General features: G+C 45.0%; 1 protein-coding gene across 1 annotated transcript in view; it reads right to left on the bottom strand.

Moving 5' to 3' along the window:
- The window catches only part of ALDH16A1 (aldehyde dehydrogenase 16 family member A1), a 51,107-nt gene that overhangs the window by 16,342 nt on the left and 9,043 nt on the right, over nucleotides 1–25,722 (bottom strand). Inside the window, exons 2-12 of the mRNA XM_088450924.1 lie at nucleotides 20,820–20,922; nucleotides 19,291–19,417; nucleotides 18,776–18,954; nucleotides 18,590–18,667; nucleotides 16,049–16,233; nucleotides 13,182–13,334; nucleotides 10,594–10,791; nucleotides 9,702–9,800; nucleotides 7,556–7,692; nucleotides 2,478–2,583; nucleotides 1,005–1,174 (exon numbers count right to left, since the gene is read on the bottom strand). Coding sequence (XP_088307050.1) covers nucleotides 1,005–1,174; nucleotides 2,478–2,583; nucleotides 7,556–7,692; nucleotides 9,702–9,800; nucleotides 10,594–10,791; nucleotides 13,182–13,334; nucleotides 16,049–16,233; nucleotides 18,590–18,667; nucleotides 18,776–18,954; nucleotides 19,291–19,417; nucleotides 20,820–20,922 — 1,535 coding nt within the window. The remainder of the gene's footprint in view (nucleotides 1–1,004; nucleotides 1,175–2,477; nucleotides 2,584–7,555; nucleotides 7,693–9,701; nucleotides 9,801–10,593; nucleotides 10,792–13,181; nucleotides 13,335–16,048; nucleotides 16,234–18,589; nucleotides 18,668–18,775; nucleotides 18,955–19,290; nucleotides 19,418–20,819; nucleotides 20,923–25,722) is intronic.

Raw genomic sequence — 25,722 nt, 5'->3', positions numbered from 1 at the left:
GCGGACATGACGTATGGTGCGAGCGGCCAGGGGGCGTTTTTAACAAATAAACGAGCGTATGTTTTGCTCGTTCGTTCAGACTTAGAGGTGTGAACAGACTGCAATGTGCGTACGGATCATTTGAATAGCCACCCCTTGTTTTTAAACGAACGACCGCAAATAGCGAACGGCTCTGAATGAGGGCCTTTGTCTGCCTCCTGGGCTGCAGGATAGCCAGACTAAAATGGAGCTTCATAAGTGGGAGGCCCCCAGTGCAGCTACCTGAGCGGGGTGCAGGAATTGCGACACCAACGCTAAGCCCCGTCCCAAGCCCAGCACCCACGAATCTTGTTAAGTGAGCGGCATGTTTTACAATAGGGTGTACTGTAAAGTGTTGAAAGGGCAGCGCGCACGATTTAAACTGCTGGCGGCTGCTATGTTTGGGGTACGCTGTTCCTAACTGGGCTGTGGGCAACCGCAGCTTTTAAATCAATGAACCACTACCCTTGCTAATCAAGGGGAATGGGAATACTTACCGCTGTTCAGCCTTCCGGTGCTCGGTGGGCACACGGGGGCCCGGAAACTAGCTGCGGTAAGCTGTGGCGGGTCCCTCCGGTTGCTCCCGTGGAGCAGGTAGACTGCAGCAGCTAGCTGTCTGCCTGTTGTAGCCTTCATAGAAGTTCAAAGCAAAATAAAATAAAAAGTAAAAATGCTGGGGACAGCCCTAATAAACATCCGTCTCCCTCGGGCACTAATCTAAAACGGAGTTCCAGTGGGGTATAGAGGAGCCAACTTAAATTCTAATAAAATCTTAAGGTGCCAGGCTTCAACTCATCACCTGTCTATACCCCATTGTATATACCCAGTGTACCCAAGTGGATAAAGGAGAAATAATATTCAATCTCAGCATTATCCAGCATAATTCTACCTTTGTAGACTTTTTTAGCTGTTAAGTGACCATGGAAGTGCAAACAGATGAGAGTGTATTTTACAAACATTGACTTTTGAGAGAATAGAATTGTTACCTGGGGATTTCTGCATCGTGAATTTGAAGCACAGGTGGGCTGATGTGTTTCTGTCCAGGAATGGGAGGTAGGTCAGCTCCATAAGTAACAGCATATGTTTTATAGTTCACATCTCCTGGGTTTGGTTGGGGTCTGCTCTCCCAGGATGGTCTCACATATTCATAAAGCCCCTGATAAAGAGACAACGAGTGATGCGTTTCCACTATGTGTTAACACTTAACAATACATGATCTGGTTTAGAATTAATGCTATGGCTTATCTTATAAAACAAGTTGAATGTCAATGCATTTCTATAGTGGTTTGATGTATCACTCTAATGCAATGGTTCTCAACTGAGTCCCGTGGGGCACCTGCAGGGGTGCCCATGGGTTTGTGGTCCAGGACCACATGAAATTATTTATGGTCAATGTGAAAGGCAAAACCAGTGCTGGTGGCTGCAAATCATTACATAAGTGGGCAAACTGAAACTCACCCCTGTCCACCACCACATAACTGACACATATAATCCTATTTTACTTCATTTAATTTATTTTCTGAATTTCTCAATAAGAAGTTTTTGGCGTAGGGGTGCTGTGAAAAAAAATGCAGTTACTCTAGGGCGCAGTAACTCAAGAAAGTTTATGAACCATTGCAGTAATGGATTCACAAATTCTTGCAGGTAGTGATCATTAAGACGTACAAGTTCAAATTAGAAGACGGTTCTGTCTAATTGCAATTCTGCATGCCAAGAGGTCTACTTTGCACATGCAAAAACAAAGTGATGACTTCACAAGCCGGATATTTAGATGAGCACACAGGTTGTCTGGGAAAACTTGGCGGCATGAACAAATAGAGCGCCAAACAATCTTAGAGAGCGCTTCAACTCAATGCGATGTTGACAAGCCCCGGGAGGGAGCTCCCGAAGCTATTCAATACAGCGGGCTCTTATGTCGGAGAATGCAGGTTCTCGCAACTTAACCTGGGTGTTTAGTCGCGAGAACTGGCATACTCTGACTAAAGTGCCGGCCGCGCGGCTGTTAGCGCCGCGCAAAGCCGGATAACAGCCGGCACTTTGTCGGATTTCTCCTAGCATCCCAGGAGGGTGTGAGAAGAAATCCTTTAGCCCGCCCAAACACTGCCTTGAATTGAATAGCTTTGGGAGCTCTCTCCCGGGGCTATTCAACTACACATTGAATTGGATCGCCCCCTTAGACCAAATCCCCTAGCCATACCAATATGTAGAAAGGTCAAAGAAGACATGAACAGAAAAAGATGGAACTATGAGTAAAAATTTAACTTAAATATATCAATTAAATCATGACCTCCATATTTTTCTTACAAAGTTTGCGGCTATCTACATTACGAATGTAATTATCTGGCCCACTAATGAACCTGATGCCATCTTTTGTTTTCCATTAAAACCCCTTCCAGTAATACTGTCAGCAGATTCACGGCAGCCTGTATATAGCTGTAAAGAGCATAGCCACCTCTTACCTCTTTCCCACCGTCACGACCGAATCCACTCTCCTTATAGCCCCCAAAGCCAGCGGCTGCATCAAACATGTTGTGTCCATTTATCCACACAGTGCCAGCTTTAATACTGGAAACACAAATAATGTACCGGTTGGTAAAAGAAAGGAAGGACAGGTGTGCTCGGTCATGCTGCATGAAGCAGTTACAATGTGTTTGCCATCACTGCTAGACGTGTCAGGTGTGACCGGTCGGGTATGGAGCACAGATAACATACAGAAGCTTGTGTCCCAGACACCACTTGTTTAAGCATTTACTATAATAACCAGAGTGCTTTAACATTATCGGCAGCCATAATATCTTGGGCAAACACAGGGAAGGGGATTACAGAAATGATGTCCAGAGTACTCACCATCCAGCATCCCAACTATAGGGATTTTAACCGCATCCCCTATGAAAAGCATGTATGCACCAACTAAATCGATTTTTTGTTATAAGAAAAGAGGGAAGGTCACCCAGCGCTGATCTAAAAGAAATAGCCAATCAATCAGATGCAGAAATAAACCACAAATTATATAACATATATAGAAATTTCTAATGGTCCAAAGAGATCCAAATTGGACTAGAGATGTTGCTCTTTTGAGGATTGACGCTCACCTAAAGACAGTAAGATGCATGCACATAAAGGTATCTTTTGGTCCTCCTTCACGTATTCAATGAGTACGTTCACTTCACCTTAAGGAACAGTGGCCCTGATGCAGAGGCGCTCGCAAAAAGCGAGCGCTTGCTCTGAATCAGGGCGGCCGCTTGTTTCTTTAGTTGCGGCCCCCTGGCCGATCGCATAGCTATGGGTTACCACCCACAGCTTATGCGAGCGGCCAGGTGATGGATGGTCAAGACCATCGCTACCATCGGGCTTGCGACGAGACCCTTGCGGTAGGGTCTCGTTGCCGCAAGCCCCAGTGGACTTCCTGCTCTAATAGAGCAGGAAGTCCACCTATTGACATCAAGAGTGATGCTAATAGGGCCGCCTCCAAACGGCAGGTATTCCTGCAGGAACGCCTCCGTTTGCCCAGCCACCCCCCCGCCCCGCCTTCCAAACGGGGAGAGCTGTCGATCAACATTGACAGCCGCCCCTTTTGGATGCGAGCGCCGGAGCGAGTGCTTTTTGCGCTCGCTCCGGGGCTCGCATGCACACTGCCTAACAATCGACCCGCTTGCGAGCGGGTCTGAATCAGGCCCAGTATTCCGAAACACGTCGGTAGTGTGGGGAGGATTATTGCTGCCTGGACCTGAGAGGGACATTCACTTAATCTGCTTGGGAGGTAATGCACAAAGCATAACATCCATCCCCCTACGCTTTTTACAGTGTCTACCCTTACGCCCATTCCGGTGTGCAGGATACCCCTAAGGGGGTTTTATTGGTATTTTGTTGTTTTATCTGTATGTCAAGTGTACTTTGTTATTGGAAATTAAAATATCCGTACTGTCTTATACAATGAGAGGTTGTTTCATCATGATCTTTTTTGGAAGTTTTCTGTAAAGAATCAAGTACGGTGAAGTGAGCGTTCTCATTGAATACGTGAAGGAGGACCAATAGATACCTTTATGCGCATGCATCTCACTGTCTGTAGGTGAGCGTCAATCCTCAAAAGAACAACATCTGGAGTCCAATTTGGATCTCTTTGGACCATTAGAAATTTCTATATATGTTGTATCATTTATGGTTTATTTCTGCATCTGATTGATTGGCTATTTCTGTTAGATCAGCGCTGGGTGACGTTCCCTCTTTTTGTTATAAGTGTATTGTGTGGAAAAGGGTTGGTGATCCTTGGGGTTGGACCCTAGCTGCCGGTCTGTGAGCGCAAGTCATACAGAACATTTTTATCTTTTAACTCAATATTTCGTCTATACACATATATATTAGTATATCAGTGAGCCAAATAGATGTAATTCTACGATAAGGATTTAGCACACTGTACAGAGCACTATATATGCTATATTAGTAGGATCAATGTAATAAACATTAACACTCTACTTTGAGGTTTATACCTCTGACAGAATATCAAAGCATGCATCCAGCCTGTAACAGATTTATATGGAATAACTAATAACATGATTAGAGAAAGCTATCATGGTGAGGGCACATGTCACAGGGGGACGGGGCTGCTCTTGTTCCAGAAATATTACATTGAAATCTAAATCCGCTCTTGGTGTGGCACACGCCACATTACACTATACCATGGGTAGGTATAGAAAATTAGTTAATAGACAAGAACTCAATACAATATAAGATCTGGCATAGACCAAAATTTGTTCTCTCGAACTGTACCGTGGATTTAACATTAAATACCTGGGAAAATAATTAACAGAGGTCTCCACCTGTCAAAAAATCTCTTCCCACTGCACCATAAGATTTTGTCCCTGGAAAAGGCAACACTAATATGCCCACAAACTAGATCGTGGAAGATGCTTGGGACAAAATTTACAGAGGGATAGAAAATTGCTATAACAGTGCAGCAGTTGGGAAAAACTCTTATCTACACAAGGTGGTATTTGCTGCCAGAGCAACTTCATCGCAGTTATACATCAGATCAGACCTGGTGGTCATGTCCATTTGTTACAGAGTGACATTTACATGCTAACACATACATACATATACACACATACATATATACATACACACACACACAGACCACCCTCCTCACGACAGGGAGTAATTCATTGCAGATGCTTTATAGCTGCTAAAACAGCCTAGCGGGAACACTAATTGCCATCTAATATGGAATAGATCACTAACCTACAAATGACATGATAAAGAAATTTGACTTAATAAGGGAAACAAAAAAGTTGCTTTAGAGGTGGACATGAGATATGTTGTACTTGTTAAACATATTGGCAATAAGACTATAATCATTTATTTATACTTTCATTAAGCGCATCAAATAAAAAACCACATACATTATAATACACCTCATTTGGAGATGGACATAACCTTAAGTTGTGGCATTTTTCTTTCTTTTTAGCACGCATGCACGTCTTTTGCCCTTGGGGCTCGGCCACATTATGCACTCACTGGGGCAGTGACTGGGGATTGTAGGGGTATCTAGACTGCCAAAGTACAAGAAGAGCATGTTGGTGCGAAATGCGTTCCAAGATGGAAACTTAACAGGTGCGAACAGCCCCCTGGTGCAAATTGCAAGCTGAATATGACAGCTGCTGGCCAGGTCTGATTCGCTGATCGCATTAAGACACCCAAATATAATATAACTGCTGCACCAGCAATCTAATTAACGATTTATTGAACACTTGGTTAGAAAAAATATATAAATCATAATTTCTGTAAATTGTTTATATTTGCATCTTGTATAATCTGTGATTAATGGGCTCCATGCCACTAGTGAGCGTCTTATCTACACTCTCCTGCTATTGTTTGTGATGTGTATGACTTGTATACTGTGTTTTTGCCCATCTTTTCTACTCACAGTGAAGCCACAACTCCTGTCATATTCCTGCTACACCTATCACTGTTATTTGCAGGGGGGGTGGCACATTTGTTACCAATGCAGATTTGGTGACATCTCTTGTTTGCATACAACTCTGCATAATTTGCAAAATGCGATTCTTTCCCCGTCTATGTTAGGTTTACGTTTAGATGCAAACTGAGTTTCTCGGTTATCTACGTACAAACATGGAGATGCAGCCTACGGCATGTAATTGGTATTACTAGAAGCCTATAGGTAAGATATTAGGAACATTGTATAAATCTCTGTATGGCATATCAGTTACATAGTGTGTCTAATCGCTATACTATTAAACAATCCAATGAACCTATTTCTCTTTCTGTAACATGGATTGGGCATATCTCTCAAAAAATTGATGCTCCCTCTTGTTTCTTCCCATTTCAGTCTTCATGTTTCCCATTCTCTCTATGTAACCTATTGTTATATATCGTTTACATCATGCTTTTATTATGTATAGTTTCCTTTCTTTTATAAGATGCAATACTCATTTTTTGCATAAAGCTCAACACACAGATATATTAAGTAATAGCCCAGAAATGACTCACAGCTATAAATCCATAATGGTAATCTGTTGAGTTACCACAAGAGGGCGTAACATTATATCATTAAAATGTCTGCTTGCGTGACACCCAGGTAATACTGTGAAACCAATAGCATGCAACTGAAATGATGCTCAAAAGACACTGAAAGCCTCTCTATAATTGTTTGAATTACTACAGTATTATGTCCCCAGCTTGTTTAAAATAGGAAGAAGGTGAAGGTAGTTTGAAGAGTGTGGTATGAAAAGTCAACATTCAGAATTTCTACACCAGAATCTCAACAGGTTCTGAATGTTGAGGACATTAGGTCGATATGCAGTAAGTCGCCATTGTTAAAATGTCCATGTCACCACTTGTTTTGCAAAATTTAGGCTATCCCTAAACCTTACCCTAAAAATAACACAAAAATGTACTGTTGACATTCTAGTGTCAAAATATTACATGTTAGCGTTCCCGCTAGGCTGTTTCAGCGGGGTGCCACGTCCTGCCCTATTTCTGAAGGGCAGAAAGCACCCTGCCCTCCAGCGCGGCGCCCCGCTGAGACAGCCTGCAAGTTCTGTCTCCACCCGCGGGTCGCAGTGTCCCGCGGGTGGTCAAAACAGCAATGCAGCGGTCACCGCCGATGAATGGATGCCGGGCACATGCTCCCGGCATCCTTTAGCAGTGACCGCAGCGCTTGGGGGCTGCCCGGCATGTCGTAAGCGCCGGGCACGGCCCTAGGAGTGACGAAAAGGGTATGCGTCTCATAAAGACACACCCAGTTTTCTTTGGCCACGCCCCCTTTTCGGCCGCGCGCAGAAGTGCCCTATCACTAGCTCCGGCGCCCTGCCTGCTGCCGGACCTAGACTGAACACTACATGTCAACATTAGTGTTCATTCTAGCACCATGCACCTGTCACAACCTGTGCAGTTCCTATTTCTTGCCTGATGCAACAAACTTTTGATATACAGAGTGTGCTAGAAGCACCAGAGCAGACAGCGACACCCCAGGCAGACACACACACACACACACACACACACTAAACAGTCCAAAATGTACCTCAGTGCTACCTCCAGAGCTAAAGGCAGGTTTTCTGTCCAGACACTTGCTGCCAATCCATAGGGGGTGTTGTTCCCCAGAGCAATGGATTCTTTTGCAGTGCGGAAAGTCATCGCAACCAGGACAGGTCCAAAGATCTGTTAAGAGTCCCATTAAGTACGAGGAATTTAGTTTTACGTACAGTATACAGGATTTTAACAATATTCTAACAAACCATAGTTCAATGTTGAATAGAAGCACAAAATAAGTAGAGAGACTATGCCAGTTATACCAGAGGAAGTCCATACACCCTAATGTCCAGTCTGTAAGTGGAGGAGTGTTTAAGAGTCAAACATTTTTGATTTTGGAATGGTAACACCTCAATCATGTATGTTCCCTTTTACAGATAAAGAATGATGTGGACATTATACTATTATCTCTGGGGCCTCAGGCCTGAATCTTTATCTGACTAGGGCAGGGGTACTCAACTCCAACCCTCAACCCCCTCCCCTTCCCTTCGAACAGGTCATGTTTTTAGGATTTCTGTCTGTGGAAACAGGAGGGATAATCACTGACCCAGCTAATTAGAATTTCTTACCTGTGCATGAGAAAAGAAATCCTAAAAACATGACCTGTTGGGGGTACTTGAGAACTGGAGCTGAGCAGCCCTGGATTAGGCGGAACACATTACAGGAAAAGAGGCAGGATACCACTAAGCTCTGTTGGAACAGAGACGACCACATCAGTGCGTATTATGGCCCTCATTCAGAGCCGCTCGTTAGCGGCAGTACGCTCGTTCCGAGCGATGTTTGCACATCTGCGCATGCGTACGCTTTTTAGTACGCATGCGCGAACCAGTCAGTGCGGCCGAAAATCGTTTGTACGCTATATAGCGAGTGCCTGCTATTTTGAGTGACAGAACGAGGCGTATGTGGGTGGTAACAGGGGAAGGTGCTTGAAAATGGGGAGTGGAGATCCGAACGCAGGCGTGCTTAAAGGTCAAAACGGGCGTTTTATGGGTGTGTATATTTAAAACAGCAGCGTCAATGACCACGTCACTGGGTTATTTTAGAGCCAGAACTGCTCGCAAATTTGTGGTAGCAAACACCAACCACAAGAATAGCGAGCAGTTCATACGCTGGTCGATGTACTCGATTAATCTAATAAATAGCGGACATGACGTATGGTGCGAGCGGCCAGGGGGCGTTTTTAACAAATAAACGAGCGTATGTTTTGCTCGTTCGTTCAGACTTAGAGGTGTGAACAGACTGCAATGTGCGTACGGATCATTTGAATAGCCACCCCTTGTTTTTAAACGAACGACCGCAAATAGCGAACGGCTCTGAATGAGGGCCTATATCCCCATCATTAGAAAATAAGGGCAATGTGCTACTACTACACAAACATGTGAGTAGCTGAATCCGTGGGCAGATTATCGGATACTCCGATTACAGGACACTAGATATTACCATCCAATAAGGGGAGCAAATGTCACCAGTCAGGAGACGACACGTGACTCTCCCCAGGTCCCAGCAGGCCAGCACTAACTCTGTCGATAAGATGAGCAAATGGAAACTCTGCACAGGGGGCCTGATTCAGTACCGATCGCAACTGCGATTACGCACAATATCGGCCGATTGCTGCGTTCTGCCACTGCGATCGCTGTGACTACGCAGACCCACCGCAGAGTGATTGACAGGAAGTGCTGCTTGTGGGAGGTGACAGGGTGGTGATGGGCGAAATGCAGGCGTGGCAGTGCGTTTGAATGCCATTGCAGGGGCGTGCATAACTTAGCCACTGTGATGACATACCCAACTTGAGTACTCACAGTGTGCGATGAGGTTAAGAAATTTCTGAGTAAGATCAGAGCTTGTGCAAGTGTGCGTGAGGCTACGATGGTACCGATGGTTTTACAGTCTTGCTAAACATTACGGATGTGTGTAAGGTAAGGTGGGCGTCCTTATGTAGTGCTGTGACGGCATAGCGATCTCAATGGATTAGTATATGACCGCAGCCAGACACCAAAATTAAACCCTAGTTACACATTATTATTAGATCAATAAAAAAAAACTGCTGATATAGAAACATCACATAGACAGATATGTCTGAGCAACAGTGAATATACTGTAGGATACCCATCAGCACACACCAGCAATAATATTCCTACCTCCTCTCGGACACAGCGAGATGTGGTGTCCACACCAGTGATCAGGGTCGGTGGGTAGAACAATCCTTTCTTAGGAAGAGGACCAGGAGCTTGGAAAACCTAACAAACACATAAAAGGCAATATATTATATATATTGGTAGAAATAACTTGCTTGAAATTAAAAAAGTATGTTACAAATTATCTCAATTTACTTAACCCATCAGCCGGCATCCCGATCGCAAGTACAGCGGGCGCCCTTAGCTGTTAGCCGCGCGCGCGGGAGGTGTTAGGTTTAGGCAACTCCAAGGGGAGTTAGGGTTAGGCTGCGGGAGGGAAAAGATTAGGGTTAGGCTCCGGACAGGGGAGGTTAGGGTTAGGCACTAAGGGGAAAGGTTAGGGTTAGGCACTAAGGGTGGAGAGTTTGGTTTAGGCACTAACCGGGAGGGTTAGTGTTAGGGTGCGGGGTAGGGAAGGTTAGTGTGAGGGTTAGGGTGTGAATAGGGCAGGGGAACAGTATGTACTGTTCCCGTTGGGATTGTAGGCATCGGGATGCCGCTGTCAGTCTATTGACAGCCGGCATCTCGAGTGTCGGGATATTTTACCGATTCCCTTTATAGAATGAGTAACAAAATAATTAACACAAATGGATCAGAATTGATGCAGAAATTTTACACTTAAGTGTGACCATAACCTACTAACACAAAAGAATGCAATCTACTGAATCTATTCATTCGAAGCCAGTGACATCATTGAGACAAGAGTGATGTCACCAGCTGATAGTGACCTGATTGGCTGTATTCTTAGCAGGTTCTCAAAATTATTTCTGAAAAAATGCTAATTAAAGTTTATAAAAATAAATGTGGCAAACTAGCAATAATTGTATAAACGAACATCTGCTCTATTCAACCTGACCTCAGCACCCTCCACACGCGCCTCCTCCACAAACTCAGTGATTGTTTTCTTTTGGCTTTCATCCACTAGGGCTCCCATATCAATGGCTTTGTCCAGGCTGTCCCCAACCCTTAGATGGGACATCCTCTGCTTGAGTCTGTGGATCAAATCTTCAGCGATGTTCTCTTGCATGAGAAGCCGGGATCCTGCACTGCAAACCTGCATAGAAAGTAATTCCAGGTTATTACAGCAATGGCCATTACATGCAAACAGCACTGACAATAGCATGTAGAATGTTACAGTATAGAAATGCTGCAGTGAAGCGTGTACTGGATATTAGCAAATTCATCAGAGCAATCTAACGTCTGCGTGAGAAAATCATTCCTGTACCTTATCCAATTTGTATTTGATGTGCAACACCCCATACTATACTTATAATAATTTACTGCTTCCAGTTCAATATGCTGTAGTTTAGGCAAAGTGAGGTTTAATACACCACCTAGGTTGCTCAGTACTGACCACAGCACAGTCATATGACTTGTGAATGCTCAGTTTGAATTGCAAGCTCCTAGCAGGTTAATTGTTTCTTTAGTCAGTATACAGGTAACCATGGAAACACGTAAGGTAGTCTTTTACATTTCCTGTATATCATCAGGTACTTTTATCTGGAATTCTGCTGGACTCTTCCTTGTTACCAGTATGCTGAAATTGGACATGGCTGCTTTCTACAGCTACAGTAGGACAGTCTTAAATAAGCTTTATATTTTGCACTCTTGTGAGCATATTTTATTAAGAAATAAATCTCAAATAAATTTGTTTTAATGCATTGCACCTGGCCCCACAAATGGTGGAACCTTGCTGAGGAAATAATTGGTCACCGAACGCTAAAAACACGAGCTATTCAGATAAGCCTCATTCTATTTTTTCCCAGGTAAGCATATAATTGGCACCCTGTATAATCAGTATTTCGATATTAAACTCTCCAGCTATGGTTTGGTATGTGATACCGGCGCACACAATGCCGGTGGTCGCAATACCGACGGTTGAAATGCCGATGTCTACAGGTAAGTAAAGCAACCCTTCTCCTAACCCTACCTTTCCCGCAGCCTAACCCTGACCCCCCTTCCTGCAGCTTAACCATCCCCTCCCGCAGCCTTACCCTGACCCTCTCCCTAGTGCCTAACCCTAACCTTAAACCTAACCCTTAATACTTACCTTTGGTATCGCAGCCGGGATCCTGACCCGTATCAGGATTTCAGGCGCCGGGCTTGTGATCTACATCCTTCCAGCTCTTATTTCTATCTACCTATATATTAACCAATATCTAGTTCTATGTCTAGACATACACATATATAATGGCACTCTAGGGGGGCGATTCAGTTGTTGCGTGGGCGACGATAATTAATGAGCGCCCAGTTTTGCATTTCAATTGTTCTGGGCGCCCATTAATTATTGCCCTCTTCACGCCCTATTAGACCATGTTTAGCTGTGTAAAATGGCTAAATCCATCTAAAGTCCTGGTTAGGGCGCCCTAACCACGGGTTTCTCGCAAAGTTTTGCACGCACCCTCAGGCGGGGGCAAGCAGAAATACCCGCGCTGGTGGCTATCGCGTTCAGACGGAGCAACAACTGAATTGCTCCGTCTGACGCCTTCAAAAAATAGCCAACCAGGAAACAATGGAATCGTCCAGTAGGTCTTAGAAAAAAGTGTTGTTCTCACATATTTTCTTTAGCCTGACAGGTTATTGCCTGGAATACCCCTGGAATACTTGCACTGTGACCTGACATTTTTATCTTAAAATAAGGATTCTGTTTATACTTTTTACCTACTCGTCAAGAGCAAATAAATGCTGTGATTTCTCACACTGAGGGCCTGATTCACTTAACCTAGATTTCTAATTGAATAGCAAAAAGTCACGGCTGCAAGTTTTTAATGTACGTAAAGTAATTCAAAGCAACTGAGTTCTGGCCACCGAATGACAATCTGAGCTATGAAATCAGTGCACACAACTGATAGAAAGGGTTAATTTGGGCAACCATAAATAACCTTTATCTGCAGAATGAGCGGTTTCAGAACATATGAGAGAATGTTTTATGCTCTGATATTATATTGGAATAGAAGAAGTGACAGATGCTTTTCAGGAACATTTGTGATGCAAAGGATGACTCAGCGGGGCCGGATGGCAGACACCTCCAACCAGCTGTATAACTACCAACCCAGCTTACTCATCACAACTCCAGGTCTCCAGATGGCAGATGACAAATAGGCCTGTTTGCCTTAGCACATTGCTTTATATTGTGCTTTGCTACATAACATAACTAATCCTGAATATAACCTAACCCTCCCTCATGGAAAACCACCGCTACCTGAAGTCAGGAACCCGTTTGTGCCGCAGTGCTGGAGTCCTACTGGCAAGAACTGGTCACAGTGCTGATGAAAAAATGAAGCACAACATGGCTCAAGGCAAATTTGTAGGGGGGGGGCCTTGATAAATTATCAATATTTGCCACACTGTACATGGTGATTAGGTTATATTAAGAGGAAGTGGTCTAAAGTTGATTTCCCTTTTTTTAGCAATCAACTTTATTCCCACATAATATTTACCTACCTGGCCTTGATTAAACCAAATGGCATCTACAAGTCCTTCTACGGCACTGTCGAGGTCAGCTGTATCGAGCACAATGAATGGAGATTTGCCACCCAGCTCCAGGGACAGCTTCTTGCCAGTTCCGGCTGTTGCTTTACGAAGAGTGCGTCCAACCTGCCATAAGAGTAGTGTAACAATATAGTGCAGTAACTCATTTTCTGGAAGTTTTCCCTGTTTTCATACTTCTAAACATCAGTAACAGCATGAGAAAGTAGAAAGTGGGTATTCCTGGAAGCTCATCCACGAGGATGACCCGAGGGACAGCTATACTTTGATCAGGCCTATACATCTGCGCTCCAGCTGTAAAAGATTTGGCTTACACCAGCTCTAGCAGCAGCTGTAGATGTATCCAGGACTGACCAGGTGATCCATCAAACTGTTTAAATTAATGAAGGAAGCCGCAACATTGGTCCTATAGGGTAAAAGTGAAAATGTCTGGTTTGAATTAAGCTATGGTCTGAAGAAACAACCGTGGAAACAGTTTACACAACACAGGGCCTGATTCACATCCACACGCAAATGCCTTCGCAGCTGAGATCTCTCACAGATCGCAATTGCGAAAATATGCTAGTGACTCATTTGCCATCCAGTGCCTAGAGACGCCCACCATAAGCAACTCACATTCACCACTAGCGCACAAAACCAGAAACATCAAACGCTGATCATACGGCCATCAGCCTTCTGAGTAATGGTGCATATCCACTACACGAGGAAAGAACGATTGAACGAGAACGACACCGTTATATCGTTCATTATACTGTGCAGTGGATAATGGACCTTATTCAGAGGTGGCCGTACGGTCTACGACTGCCTCGATGTTTGGCCAGTGCGCATGCGCACGAGGGAGCCGGCTCCCTCGTGCGCATGCGTGAGACCCGCTACGACCGACAGCGCCGGTCGTAGCGGGTCTCTTTCCAAAGGGGGCGAGCTGTCGATGTTGATTGACAGCTCACCCCGTTTGGAAGGCGGGGCGGGGTTGGTGGCAGCCCAAACGGAGGCGTTCTCATGGGAACGCCTACCGTTTGGGGGAGGCCCCACTGACATCACTAGTGATGTCAGTGGAGAGCTTCCGGCTCTGACAGATCCAGAAGCTCTCCGTGGCTTACGACAAGTGAGACCCTACCCTAGGGTCTCGTCGTAAGCCCCGATGGTCGCGATGGTCTCTGACCATCGCGACCATCACCGGAGCGGTCGTTAGCGCTGTGGGTGTAAACCCACAGCCTAACGACCGAAACAGAGGCAGGTGGTCAGGATGCAAGCGGCCGCCCAGTTTCTGAGTGACCGCTTGCATCCTCCGACCGCCTCTGAATGAGGCCCTATGTGCCCACACTGAACGATATGTCATTCAGTGCAGGCATCCTCCCTCATCCCCGAACATGCACAACCTGACTATATCGTCAGGTTGGGTAGTATGTTCAGGCGATGACAGATGCCAGGGATGACAGGGAGTGCGCATCGTTGGTTGTTGCGGACATATTCACTGCACGATTAATAAATGATTGAATGATAATGATGTCGTTCAATCGTCGATTTATATCGTGTAGTGGATATGCGCCTTAAGTCTAAGCTGTCACAGACATAGCGGGTCTCCAAATACGCAGTATGCTGGTTCATCCTGGTTGCATTGAATTGCGACTTTGATGCATTTTCAGCAAAAAAGACACAAAAAACACACCCAGTGCTAGCAGTGTCTCACGGGACTTGGTGCGCAGAGAAGGGCTTTTTAGCGCGACTGCAGCAAAGCTGTATAAGGACACATCTGTAGCAGCAACAGGTTATGAATGCAGTAAGCTCATGGTTTGGAGTCAGTCAAGCAAGAGGCATCTGTGCAGTGCAAAACCAGCTTTGGAGCTTCTGTGAGACTCAATGACACAGGAGTCTAGATTGCCACTAATTTGCACTAAGGTTTGCAATAGAAATGGCAACATTTGCAGAACACCAAAAAGACAAAGGGGTATATTTACTAGGGATGTGCAGGCTCGGTTCTACTCGGTTCCGTTCGGTTCTTTTTACCGGATCTTATTGGGTTTCAGCTGTCACGAGTTTTGGATAGCCAATAAGATTCGGTAAAAAGAACCGAACGGAACCGAGTAGAACCGAGCCTGCACATCCCTAATATTTACTAAAGTGAGTGTTTTTAGAAATGGAGATGTTGCCCATAGCAACCAGATTCTACTTAACATTTTACTAGCACCTTCTAGAAGATAATAAGCTAGAATCTGATTGGTTGCTATGGGCAACATCTCCACTTCTAAAAACTCTCACTTTAGTAAATATACCCCAAAGATTCAGTGAGGGCGGGAGAGTGGGGCACCCAGATTTGGAGAAACGAAACGAGGTGCAGTTTTGCAAGACAAGATTATTGAAATGAAGTAAAATGGTGGAGAGGGCGCGTTTCTAGGAGTGCTGCTTGCTATGTGGTGGCTGGCTCAACTATTTACACTCTACAAAAAGATTTCAATTTTGAACCAGCTTAGAGCTGGTGCTCTCCAGGTCATGTCCTATACAACGTCTAGTTTAGATATTGCTTAAAGCAAAACAGTAGGAAGACAGGCAGATGGGCACAATGTTTTGATAAGTATTACTAACTGTAGGCTGCAGTTAGGATTTTACTTGGGCTCTACTGCTAATGTGAGATATTTAATAACAGCATGCTAGGTCCACTGTAACATTTATTATAATAACAAATCGTTCTGTGTGACCATGCGGTTTTCAGTTGTTTTTTTCTGAAAGTAGACAAGATCGTTGAACAAGCACCGCATCATGTCATCAGGACAGAACTTGCCTCATCTGTATAAAAGAGCAATGCATCCAGCCTCAGTCGTTACCTCGGTAGAGCCAGTAAAGGCGACTTTATCCACATCAGGATGAACGGCCAGTTTCTCACCAAAGGCTCCATTACCGGTGACCACGTTGAAGACACCAGGCGGAAGGCCGGCTTCAGTACAGATCTCTGCCAGAAGCAGCGCTGTCAACCGTGTATATGTGGCAGGTTTCAGGACTACAGTATTACCTGAAACAGAGTAAAAAATAGATGGAATTAGATCAGAGCACAAGTATATAGTAATCACATTAATTACACATACTCCTAAAAACACACAACACGCTTAAGTAATGAAATGTTGCTATGTGCACCACGTCTATAATTCTAAGCAACCAATCACATTCTAGCTGTCATTTTTAACTGCATTTAAATAAATGAAAGCAAATATCTGACTAGGGGTTACACAGCACATAGCATAATTTTGCAAAAGTAATCCAATAATGAGGAAAGGGGAAACATATTTTAAAGGAAACCCAATACATGAATTTCTACTGCAAACAAGGTTTAAACAACCCATGTATCACTACAACACAAATACTGTAGATCAGTTATTGCTTTTACTGGTGGAAGCAGGGGGATCCATCAGGGTTTAACACCTTCTCACCAGGTTTGGAAGCACCTCCCTCCATTCTGTTTGCTCTACCACTTACTGTATAACATTACATGGAGGGGCAATCACAGACAAGCAGGGCCGGCTCTAGGGGTGTTCTACCAGTGCGGTCGAAAAGGGGTGCCAACCATAGAGGGCGCACCCCTCCCCAACATCCCAATTTCAGCGGGACAGTACGAAGTGACCCGCGGGTGGTCAAATCAGAAGGTTGTGGACCCCCACCGCCGCAGATGTGCAGCGGTGCCGGACCCCTGAGTCTGAATGGATGCTGTGCGCATGCGCGCGGCATCCATTCACTGACGGGAGAGGGCTGGGGGAAGCCCAGCTAGTGAGGCTCCCCCCCAGCCTGACGTTATTTGGAGGCGTGCCATGCGGGCACACCTCCAAATAACATCACGTAGAAGGCATGTCCTATGGTAATTAGGCCATACCCCCATTTTCGCCCGTTGGGGCGCACTGTAGAGAGCCGGCACAGGGTACTCCAACCCCTGGAGCCGGCCCTGCAGACTAGTGATCACATAATATAAGGTAAATAGTTTATTAAACACTCATTTTTACCTGGTTATATGCATATACTATAAGCTCCACTCTCTACTTGTTACCATCAAATTTTGTTATTCCCCAAAAAAACTGTTACTATCTAATACCATTAGGGTTGGAAACTTATAAATGTATCCCCAACCCCGTGCTTCCCTTAACTATGGGGATCCTATCTTTGGAACCCCCATTCTCTGTGCTGTATTGGTCCCTGAAGATATCAGATCCTTATAATGTAGTGTCTACCTGCAGTAGGACACAATCAGACCCAATGTTATCTACATGCAGTGTCACAGCATCATCATCATTTATTTCGGACTATTGCCACAATGGCCAAATGTGGAGCAATAAAAGGAGAACTTTGGGCCAACTTAAGGATCTGATTGTGACCTACTCCGCCAATGAGGATCCAGTTTCTTCTGTCACACATACAATGCAGCTAGTGTTAGTTCTAGCACCCTGCATCTGTCACAACTCGTGCAGTTTCTCTTTCCTGCCTGGGGTATAGCTCTCTGTTCTGGTGCTTTTAGCACACTCTGGTCTCTATATGTCAGCAGTTTGATGCATCAGCTGAGTGCTAGAAGCACCAGAGCAGAGTGTGACACCCCAGACAGGAAAAAGGAACTGCACAGGTTATGACAAGTGCAGGACGCTAGAATGAACTGATGAATGAACAGCTGATGTCCCAAAAAAGTGTAGCCCACAGTAAAAGTGCTCGTGTAGATGATGTGGGGGTCTACTGTTTACAAAGCTCCACCCAAAAGGTGGAATAGACTTTTAATGTTAAAACATGATCATCCTGTTGGAGTTGAGAGCAGACTACAAGTTTATCTGAAAGCTTACAAGAAAGTACTCCCCTCCGTCCCCATCTGTCAAGAACTATAAGATCACCCTGTTCCCAGCATTGAGAGCAGAGCTTTTAGCACTGGAGGTTTGGAGCCATCCAGGGTATTGGTTTTTCTATAGATGAAAGGTATGCAATGAAGACTGTACCGGATTTAACTGCACCAAGCTCTTTCCAATCAGGGGATGAACACCCTTCTATAGAACATTGCCCGCTTGTTCTTTGCTCTTCATGCTGGGAAACGATACAGACCAGCAGCTCTTATCAGCTAAGCAGAGGAGTCCTTGCAGCAAGGACCCAACCAAAGGGTTATAGAAGCCATTAGCAAAGAAGAACTAAGAGAAGACTAGGCTGCCCAAAGTGTACCTCCACTTTAGTGCATTTAAAGGTGGGATAATTTAAAATTGCAGTAAAAATTAATAATAATCTTAACTCTGCCTAGAGCTTAGATTATAGACCTTAAAACTTTACGCTAAACTCAACACAAATATATAAATTAATTCCACAACTACAATACTTGATATTATGAAACAAATATAGGAGGTTATACATACCCATTGCAAGCGCAGGACATATTTTCCAGGTAAGTAACATCAGTGGAAAATTCCAGGGAACAATGGCAGCAACAACACCTACAGCAAATATGATAAATAATTATGGGTTTTCACATAACCTTTGCAATAAAGGAATAGAATGTAAATAGGCCATAAGCTAATGTAACGTTTAAAGTTCTTACTCACCAAGAGGCTTCCATCCATTCATCTCTGTGTCCCTGAGCTGGGCCCAGCCAGCGTGGTGATAAAAATGGCGGACCACGAGAGGGACATCACAGTCACGTGACTCACGTATGGACTTCCCATTGTCCATGCTTTCTAGCACGCTCAGCAGCCGCTGGTGTTTCTGGACAGTGCGGGCAATGCTTTGGTGCCAATAACAAACAACACTAAGTCACATCACATTTACTGTAATTCTGCTTTATATACAGTACACATCCTCAACAGTCATATTACAGAACTTTATCTTTAAAATAAAATGGACCAAATACTTATTAGCCGGTTGTGGAGCTGCACCTACAGCCGTTCTGTGGTCTGAGCTAATATTCATGCAATGCAGAAGGAATTACTATACACTGGATATAACCCATTACCGCATGGTTACTTTACTTGGTAAATTTATCTATGTATGTTAGAATAGCTGAGTTCTCCCGACTTTCACACATTTCCCCCTTGGTGAATAGCTGTACTGGACATCTGACCTGTACAGATGCCGAGCTCGGACATGACAAGGCAGCTTGCTCCAACTCTCGTAGGCTTTCCGTGCTGTGCCGACTGCCACTTCCACATCATCCTCATTTCCCTGGATAGTGGTGGCCAAAGTCTCTCCTACAGTAAGGAGTAATGAGGAAAACATGTAATATAGTGAGGCCAAGAAAAAGTTAGACTTGATGACATTAGTAATAAAGATTTTATTGACAGTTCTTGAGATATATTTATATTAACTGGCATCAGAAATTGTACAACTTACTGCTGTTTGTGTTTTGTGACTTACTACTGTTTTTTGTTTGTCGTAGCTCGGTTCGTTCAAGTTCATATTATAGCCTGGAAATTACACTCCTGTTTGTCACATGCTCAGTTTAGCCTTTATACAAGTCTATTTATTATTATTATCAGCTTCTTATATAGCGCAGCATATTCCGTTGCGCTTTACAATTGGAAACAACATTAATAGAACAAAACTGGGTAACAACAGACAGAGGTAAGAAGGCCCTGCTGGCAAGTTTACGTTCTATATTGAAATAGGCATTAATACACAAGGATAGGTCCTACATATTGCATGTTGGTCCACCCAGATTGTATGATCCAATCACGCGGGAATGTTGGCCTAGGGTTAGGAGCATGTGAAAGTGAAGAAAGCAAATATATGAGGTTGTGTGTGGACTGGGGATGTAATTAGATAGGGAAGCTTATGAAGGTTATGTGGGTGGTTCTGGAATCAGATAAGCTTGTCTGAAGATGTGAGTTTTCAGTGAACGCTTAAAGGTTTGGAGTCTAGAAGAGAGTCTTATGGTGCATGGGAGGGCATTCCACAGAGTGGGTGCAGCTCAAAAAGTCCTGTAATCGTGAATGGGACGCAAGTAATGCGTGTGAATGATAGACGTAGATCTTGTGCAGAACGGATAGGTCGGGTTGGAAGATATTTTGAGAAAAGATGTACGTTGGTGTGGTTTGGTTAATAGCCTTATGTGCAAGTAAAAGTATTTTATATTGAGTACGGTAGAAAACTGATAACCAGTGGAGGGACTGATAGAACGGAGCAGCAAACTATGAATGTTTGGTGAGGAAGATCAGCATCTTCTCTCCACCGTCAGTCACATGTTCTACATCATCACAGTTGAACTACTTTTCAATACACCCACCATCTATAATCATCTAGTCGCCGCTATGCACAATAGCTGACCTGTCACGGTCTCCTGGGAAGGGAGCTCATTACCTGTTACTCTCCAATCATCAGGAAAAACACATCATTAGGTGCAGAGTCATATAATAGGAGGCATCCAGCGGTTTTTGGGTAATCGAGCCAGCTATTACATTATTCTCCAGTCAACTCCTGACAGCCAACAGGAATTTGCAGCTGATGCTAGCACCCACTTTGGGTATGGGGATAGACGCAATGGCTGTCCATGCCACTGATCGTAATACAGTGATATGAGAAGATATTTAGGTAGTCTAATAAGACAGATAAGCCTGAATAGCTCCTGGCAGAAAATAAATGATAATCACTCACCAGTTGCTGGGTTCTTAGTAGCATACGTCTGTCTACCATCTGGTTTTACCCACTTGCCACCTATAAAATGTCCAAAGCTTCGTTCATGAGAGTCAAGCCAAGCCTAGGGGAAAAAAAGAAGAGTAAGATTATCTACTTATTGTTTTAATCACAGTATTTAGTTTTCTTAGTTTGAAATGGTGAAGACAACATTATATTACATTTGGAGAGATATTTTATAGCAGAGAAGTTTAGTAAATAGCTATGCATATGTAGGTTATATCACTGTACCACACTCCTGAGTGCAAAAACCAAATGTTATTAAAATGCCTATAACCAACACTACTACCTATACTCTGCTACCAAGTTATCCTTAATATACTGTCCTTTAATGTTACTCGTGTCATAAAACTCTTGTGTCTTTGTCATGTATGCCACATAATGCTATATTTACCCTTATTGTTCTACAGGTATGTACAGGACTGGAGTATTTTGAAATATTATATACCCTACATATAAACAATGATATATAGAATAATAGTTCAAATAATAATAATACCACATTAAGGATGTCACTTGTTCCTAATGAAAGTTTGCACTGCATTCTCATGAACTGGCCGAGCCCACAACAGGCACCTCCACAGTTTGCAGGTGAAAGTTATATATAACACTGACAACTTCTGCCACTGACATGGAGTACATATGTCCGTGGCCATGTAAGGGACACAACTAGGTCAATGGACAGATACAGTACTTTCTTGAACAAATAAACCTTCAAATACCTTCTTACTGGCTGTGCTGGAGAACACTGAACTTACCGAAGTTCATTCATTTCAAATGAAAATGGGACTGAACACAAAACGTAAAACAAAGCTAGCAGGCATCCAATTTCAGCATTTGAAATGAATATATGCTTATTTATAATAGATGTTGATTTACAACAGGTCTACAATGTTGGCGGGACCTGATGTAGAACATATACATTCTGTGCTGTATACTGTAATGAAAGCAATGATAGTTACATTCCACAATAGTATTAAAAGACTTCATTTTTTAAAAGTTCACTGTACTGCTACCATTCTCTTAAAAGCATTACACTGTTACACTGGTGGCATTTGGTACATCATACCTCTTTTGCAATCACAATTGCGGATTCTGGCCTTGCTGTTACAATGATCAACCAAATATAAACTTGCAGAATGACTGAGTGTACACATTAACACATATTTTAGCCACAGAGGACAGACATGCTCATGTCTTCTAAAGTTGGGTACTCACCTAATATATATCTGCAGATCGAGTGATCTGCAGATGATGGTTGTTCATACACATTGAACAACCATCATCTGGCCGCGGTCCCGCTGGCCAGGTGGGGGAGGCGTCACACCCCCTCCCCGCCGGCCTCTGCAGCAAGTGTACGGGCGGTCGGCGGGTGGTCTGTCTGCAGATATATTGGGCGACAGCTGTGCAGCACAACTGACGCGATATGTCTGAACAACGTCGTTCACAGACATATCGCTGGTACACACTGGCCGATGCACACAAGATATATTGGCCAATCAATTGATGGCCCAATATATCTACCAGTGTGTCCCCAGTATAAGGCAGCAGTAAACATGGCCAGGAAAATGATTTCATTTGCAGTCGGTATTTGATAGAAACACAGATTGTGACTAAATCCACCTTAAGATTACTTAAATTCTTTGTTTTGTACATATCCTCCTGCAACTTTTATCAAATACAATTTTTCTTGATTCTTTTGTGCGGACTTTATATTCTCAAGATTGTAAGAAAAGCCGTTTTACCTCTTTGCTGGTTTATTGATGTGCAGTCTTATTTTATTACTGCACTTAACCATATTTTTAAAGTCATAAAAAAATATGAGATATGGTAAGAACTTACCCTTGTTATCTCTAATTCTACGAAGTCCATAGGGTTCCACAGGATACCTTGGGGTATTGGTGATGACGTCAAGCATCGGGCACCATAGAGTTAAGTTTCAGCCTCCCAGGATGCACTAGGGTCCCCCTCCTATACCCCGCCCCCGAGTCAAGGCATCTCAGTTAGGTACCAAGCCATAGGCCGGAGAAGGAGAAGGAAGAGAGAGAAGAAAGATCTGGACACACACAAGAATCACATTCTCACCAGAGGGAGACGGAAAAACCGGTGACCAGAGCAAAGCCCATCTGCAGCACAGGTGCGACAGGGCGGGAGTCCTGTGGAACCCTATGGACTTCGTATAAATAGAGATAACAAGGGTAAGTTCTTACCATATCTCATATTTTCTACTTCAGGGTCCATAGGGTATCCACAGGATACCTTGGGGATGTCCCAAAGCAGTATCCTTTAAGGGTGGGGACGCTCCTGTGCTGAAAGGAGAATCCGCCGCCCAAAGGAAGCATCCTGAGAGGCGAAGGTGTCAAACCTGTAATACCTCACGAAGGTATGGACAGAGGACCATGTAGCAGCCTTGCAGATCTGGACTGCAGAGGCACCACGTCGAGCTGCCCACGAAGGACCCACAGACCTAGTGGAATGAGCCTTCACAGAAGGAGGAACCGGCAGGCCTACATGAAGATAAGCTTCAGAAATAGCCATACGGATCCAGGCTGCCAGTTTGCTTGAAGCAGGCCAACTCTTTTTACGGAAGCCATAGAGGACAAACAAGGCGTCCGACTTCCTAAACGAAGAAGTGCGGTCAACATAAGTCCTTAAGGCCCGCACAACATCCAAAGTGGCCTCACCCACTGAAAGGCCCGGTGAGTTAAAGGCCGGAACAACTATTACCTCGTTAACATGAAACTGGGAAACAACTTTGGGAAGAAATTCAGGATGAGTGCGTAGCACTGCCCTGTTCCCATGAAAAATCAAGAAAGGAGGTCTACAAGAGAGAGCCCCTAAATCAGAAACACGTCTGGCCGAAGCTATGGCCAGAAGGAAAAACAGTCTTAGCTGTTAGCCATTTAAGATCCACTGAGCCCAGTGGTTCAAACAGCGGTCCTTGGAGAGCCCTCAGGATCACAGTCAAGTCCCAAGGCGCAACAAGTGGAACAAGAGGCGGCTGAATTCGCAGGATGCCCTGCATAAAGGTGCGCACATCAGGGATTGTAGCAATCCTACGGTGAAACCAGACAGACAGGGCCGAAGCCTGCACCTTCAAAGAAGCAAGGCGAAGCCCATGGTCTAGTCCCGCCTGTAACAAGGCGAGTACCCGAGACAGACGAAACTCCCGCAGTGCATAACCTCTCGGTCGACACCACTGGAAGAACGTATGCCACACGCGATGGTATATTCTCGCGGAAGACGGTTTCCGAGCTCTTAGCATGGTACGCACTACAGAGCTGGAAAACCCCCTGGACCTTAACATGGGCGTCTCAACAGCCACGCCGTCAAAGACAGCCGAGTCAGGTCCGGATGAAGACAAGGACCCTGTGACAGAAGGTCCGGTCGGAGCGGTAACCGCAGAGGACTGTCCACGGACAGACCCTGAAGGTCTGAGAACCAGTGCCGTCTGGGCCATGCGGGAGCTATCAACAGGAGCGTCCCTCCTTCCTGTATGAATTTCCGGATTACCCGTGGAAGAAGGGAAACCGGAGAAAAGAGATAAGCAAACCGGAACGTCCACCGGACGGACAGAGCATCCACCAGAGACGCCTCTACGTCTCTTGTGCGAGACCCGTACACCGGCAACTTGTTGTTGTGCCGAGACGCCATGAGGTCGATCTCTGGAAGACCCCACCTGTCCACCAGCAGTTGAAAAATGTCCGGGTGCAGGGACCATTCCCCCGGATGAACGTCCTGGCGACTGAGGAAGTCCGCCTCCCAGTTTAGCACTCCCGGGATGAAGACAGCTGATATGGCCGGAAGATTGCGCTCCGCCCATAACAGGATCCGAGACACCTCTACGAGAGCCGCCCGACTTCGGGTTCCTCCTTGCCGGTTTATGTTGGCCACGGTGGTAGCGTTGTCCGACTGGACCTGCACTGGATGACCCTGGAGAACCCGATGTGCCTGCTGGAAAGCATTGAAAACCGCTCGGAGTTCCAAGATGTTTATTGGAAGCTTTGCTTCTGCCGGGGTCCACCTGCCCTGGAACAAGTGTGGACCCGAAACTGCTCCCCAGCCCCGAAGACTGGCGTCCGTTGTCAACAGGATCCAATTCGCCACCCAGAACGGATGACCCCTGTTGAGATGGGTCGTCTGCAACCACCAGGCAAGGGACAGGCGAACCTCCGGAGTGAGCACTATCGTCTGGGATTTTAGGGACTGAGGCAGTCCATTCCATTTGGACAGGATCAGGTGCTGCAGAGGTCTGGAGTGAAAGTGGGCATATTCCACCATGTCGAATACCGACACCATGGAGCCCAGTAACCTCATCGCCGAGTGCAGAGACACCCGGCGGCTATGCAGACAACTGCGCACCCTCGACTGTAAGGCAGAGATCTTTTCCCCCGTCACAAAGATCCTTTGCTGTCCCGAGTCCAATAAGGCTCCGAGGTGCAGAATCCACTGAGATGGGATCAGTGTGGACTTCTGCCAGTTTATCAACCAGCCGTGCCATTGCAGTAGCGCAAAGGTCAGGTCCAAGTGGCGGAGAAGGAGCTCCGGAGATCCTGCCACTAAGAGAAGGTCGTCCAAGTACGGCAACATGCGGACTCCCTGCAGCCGCAGGGAAGCTGCCATGACCGCCATCACCTTGGTGAAAACACGTGGTGCTGTCGCCAGGCCAAAAGGTAACGCCCGGAACTGAAAGTGGTCACTGCAGATTGCAAACCTGAGGAATTGCTGATGGCGCAAAAGAATAGGGACATGCAGGTAAGCGTCCTGTATGTCCAATGACACCATGTAGTCCCCAGGTTCCAGCGCCAGGATGATGGACCGTAGGGTCTCCATCCGAAACTTCGGCACCCGCAAAGACCTGTTG

Source organism: Taudactylus pleione, unplaced genomic scaffold (genome assembly GCF_031769625.1).
Source record: "Taudactylus pleione unplaced genomic scaffold, aTauple2 ptg000535l, whole genome shotgun sequence".
Classification (NCBI taxonomy): domain Eukaryota; kingdom Metazoa; phylum Chordata; class Amphibia; order Anura; family Myobatrachidae; genus Taudactylus; species Taudactylus pleione.
This window is presented reverse-complemented; position numbering and strand designations above follow the sequence as displayed.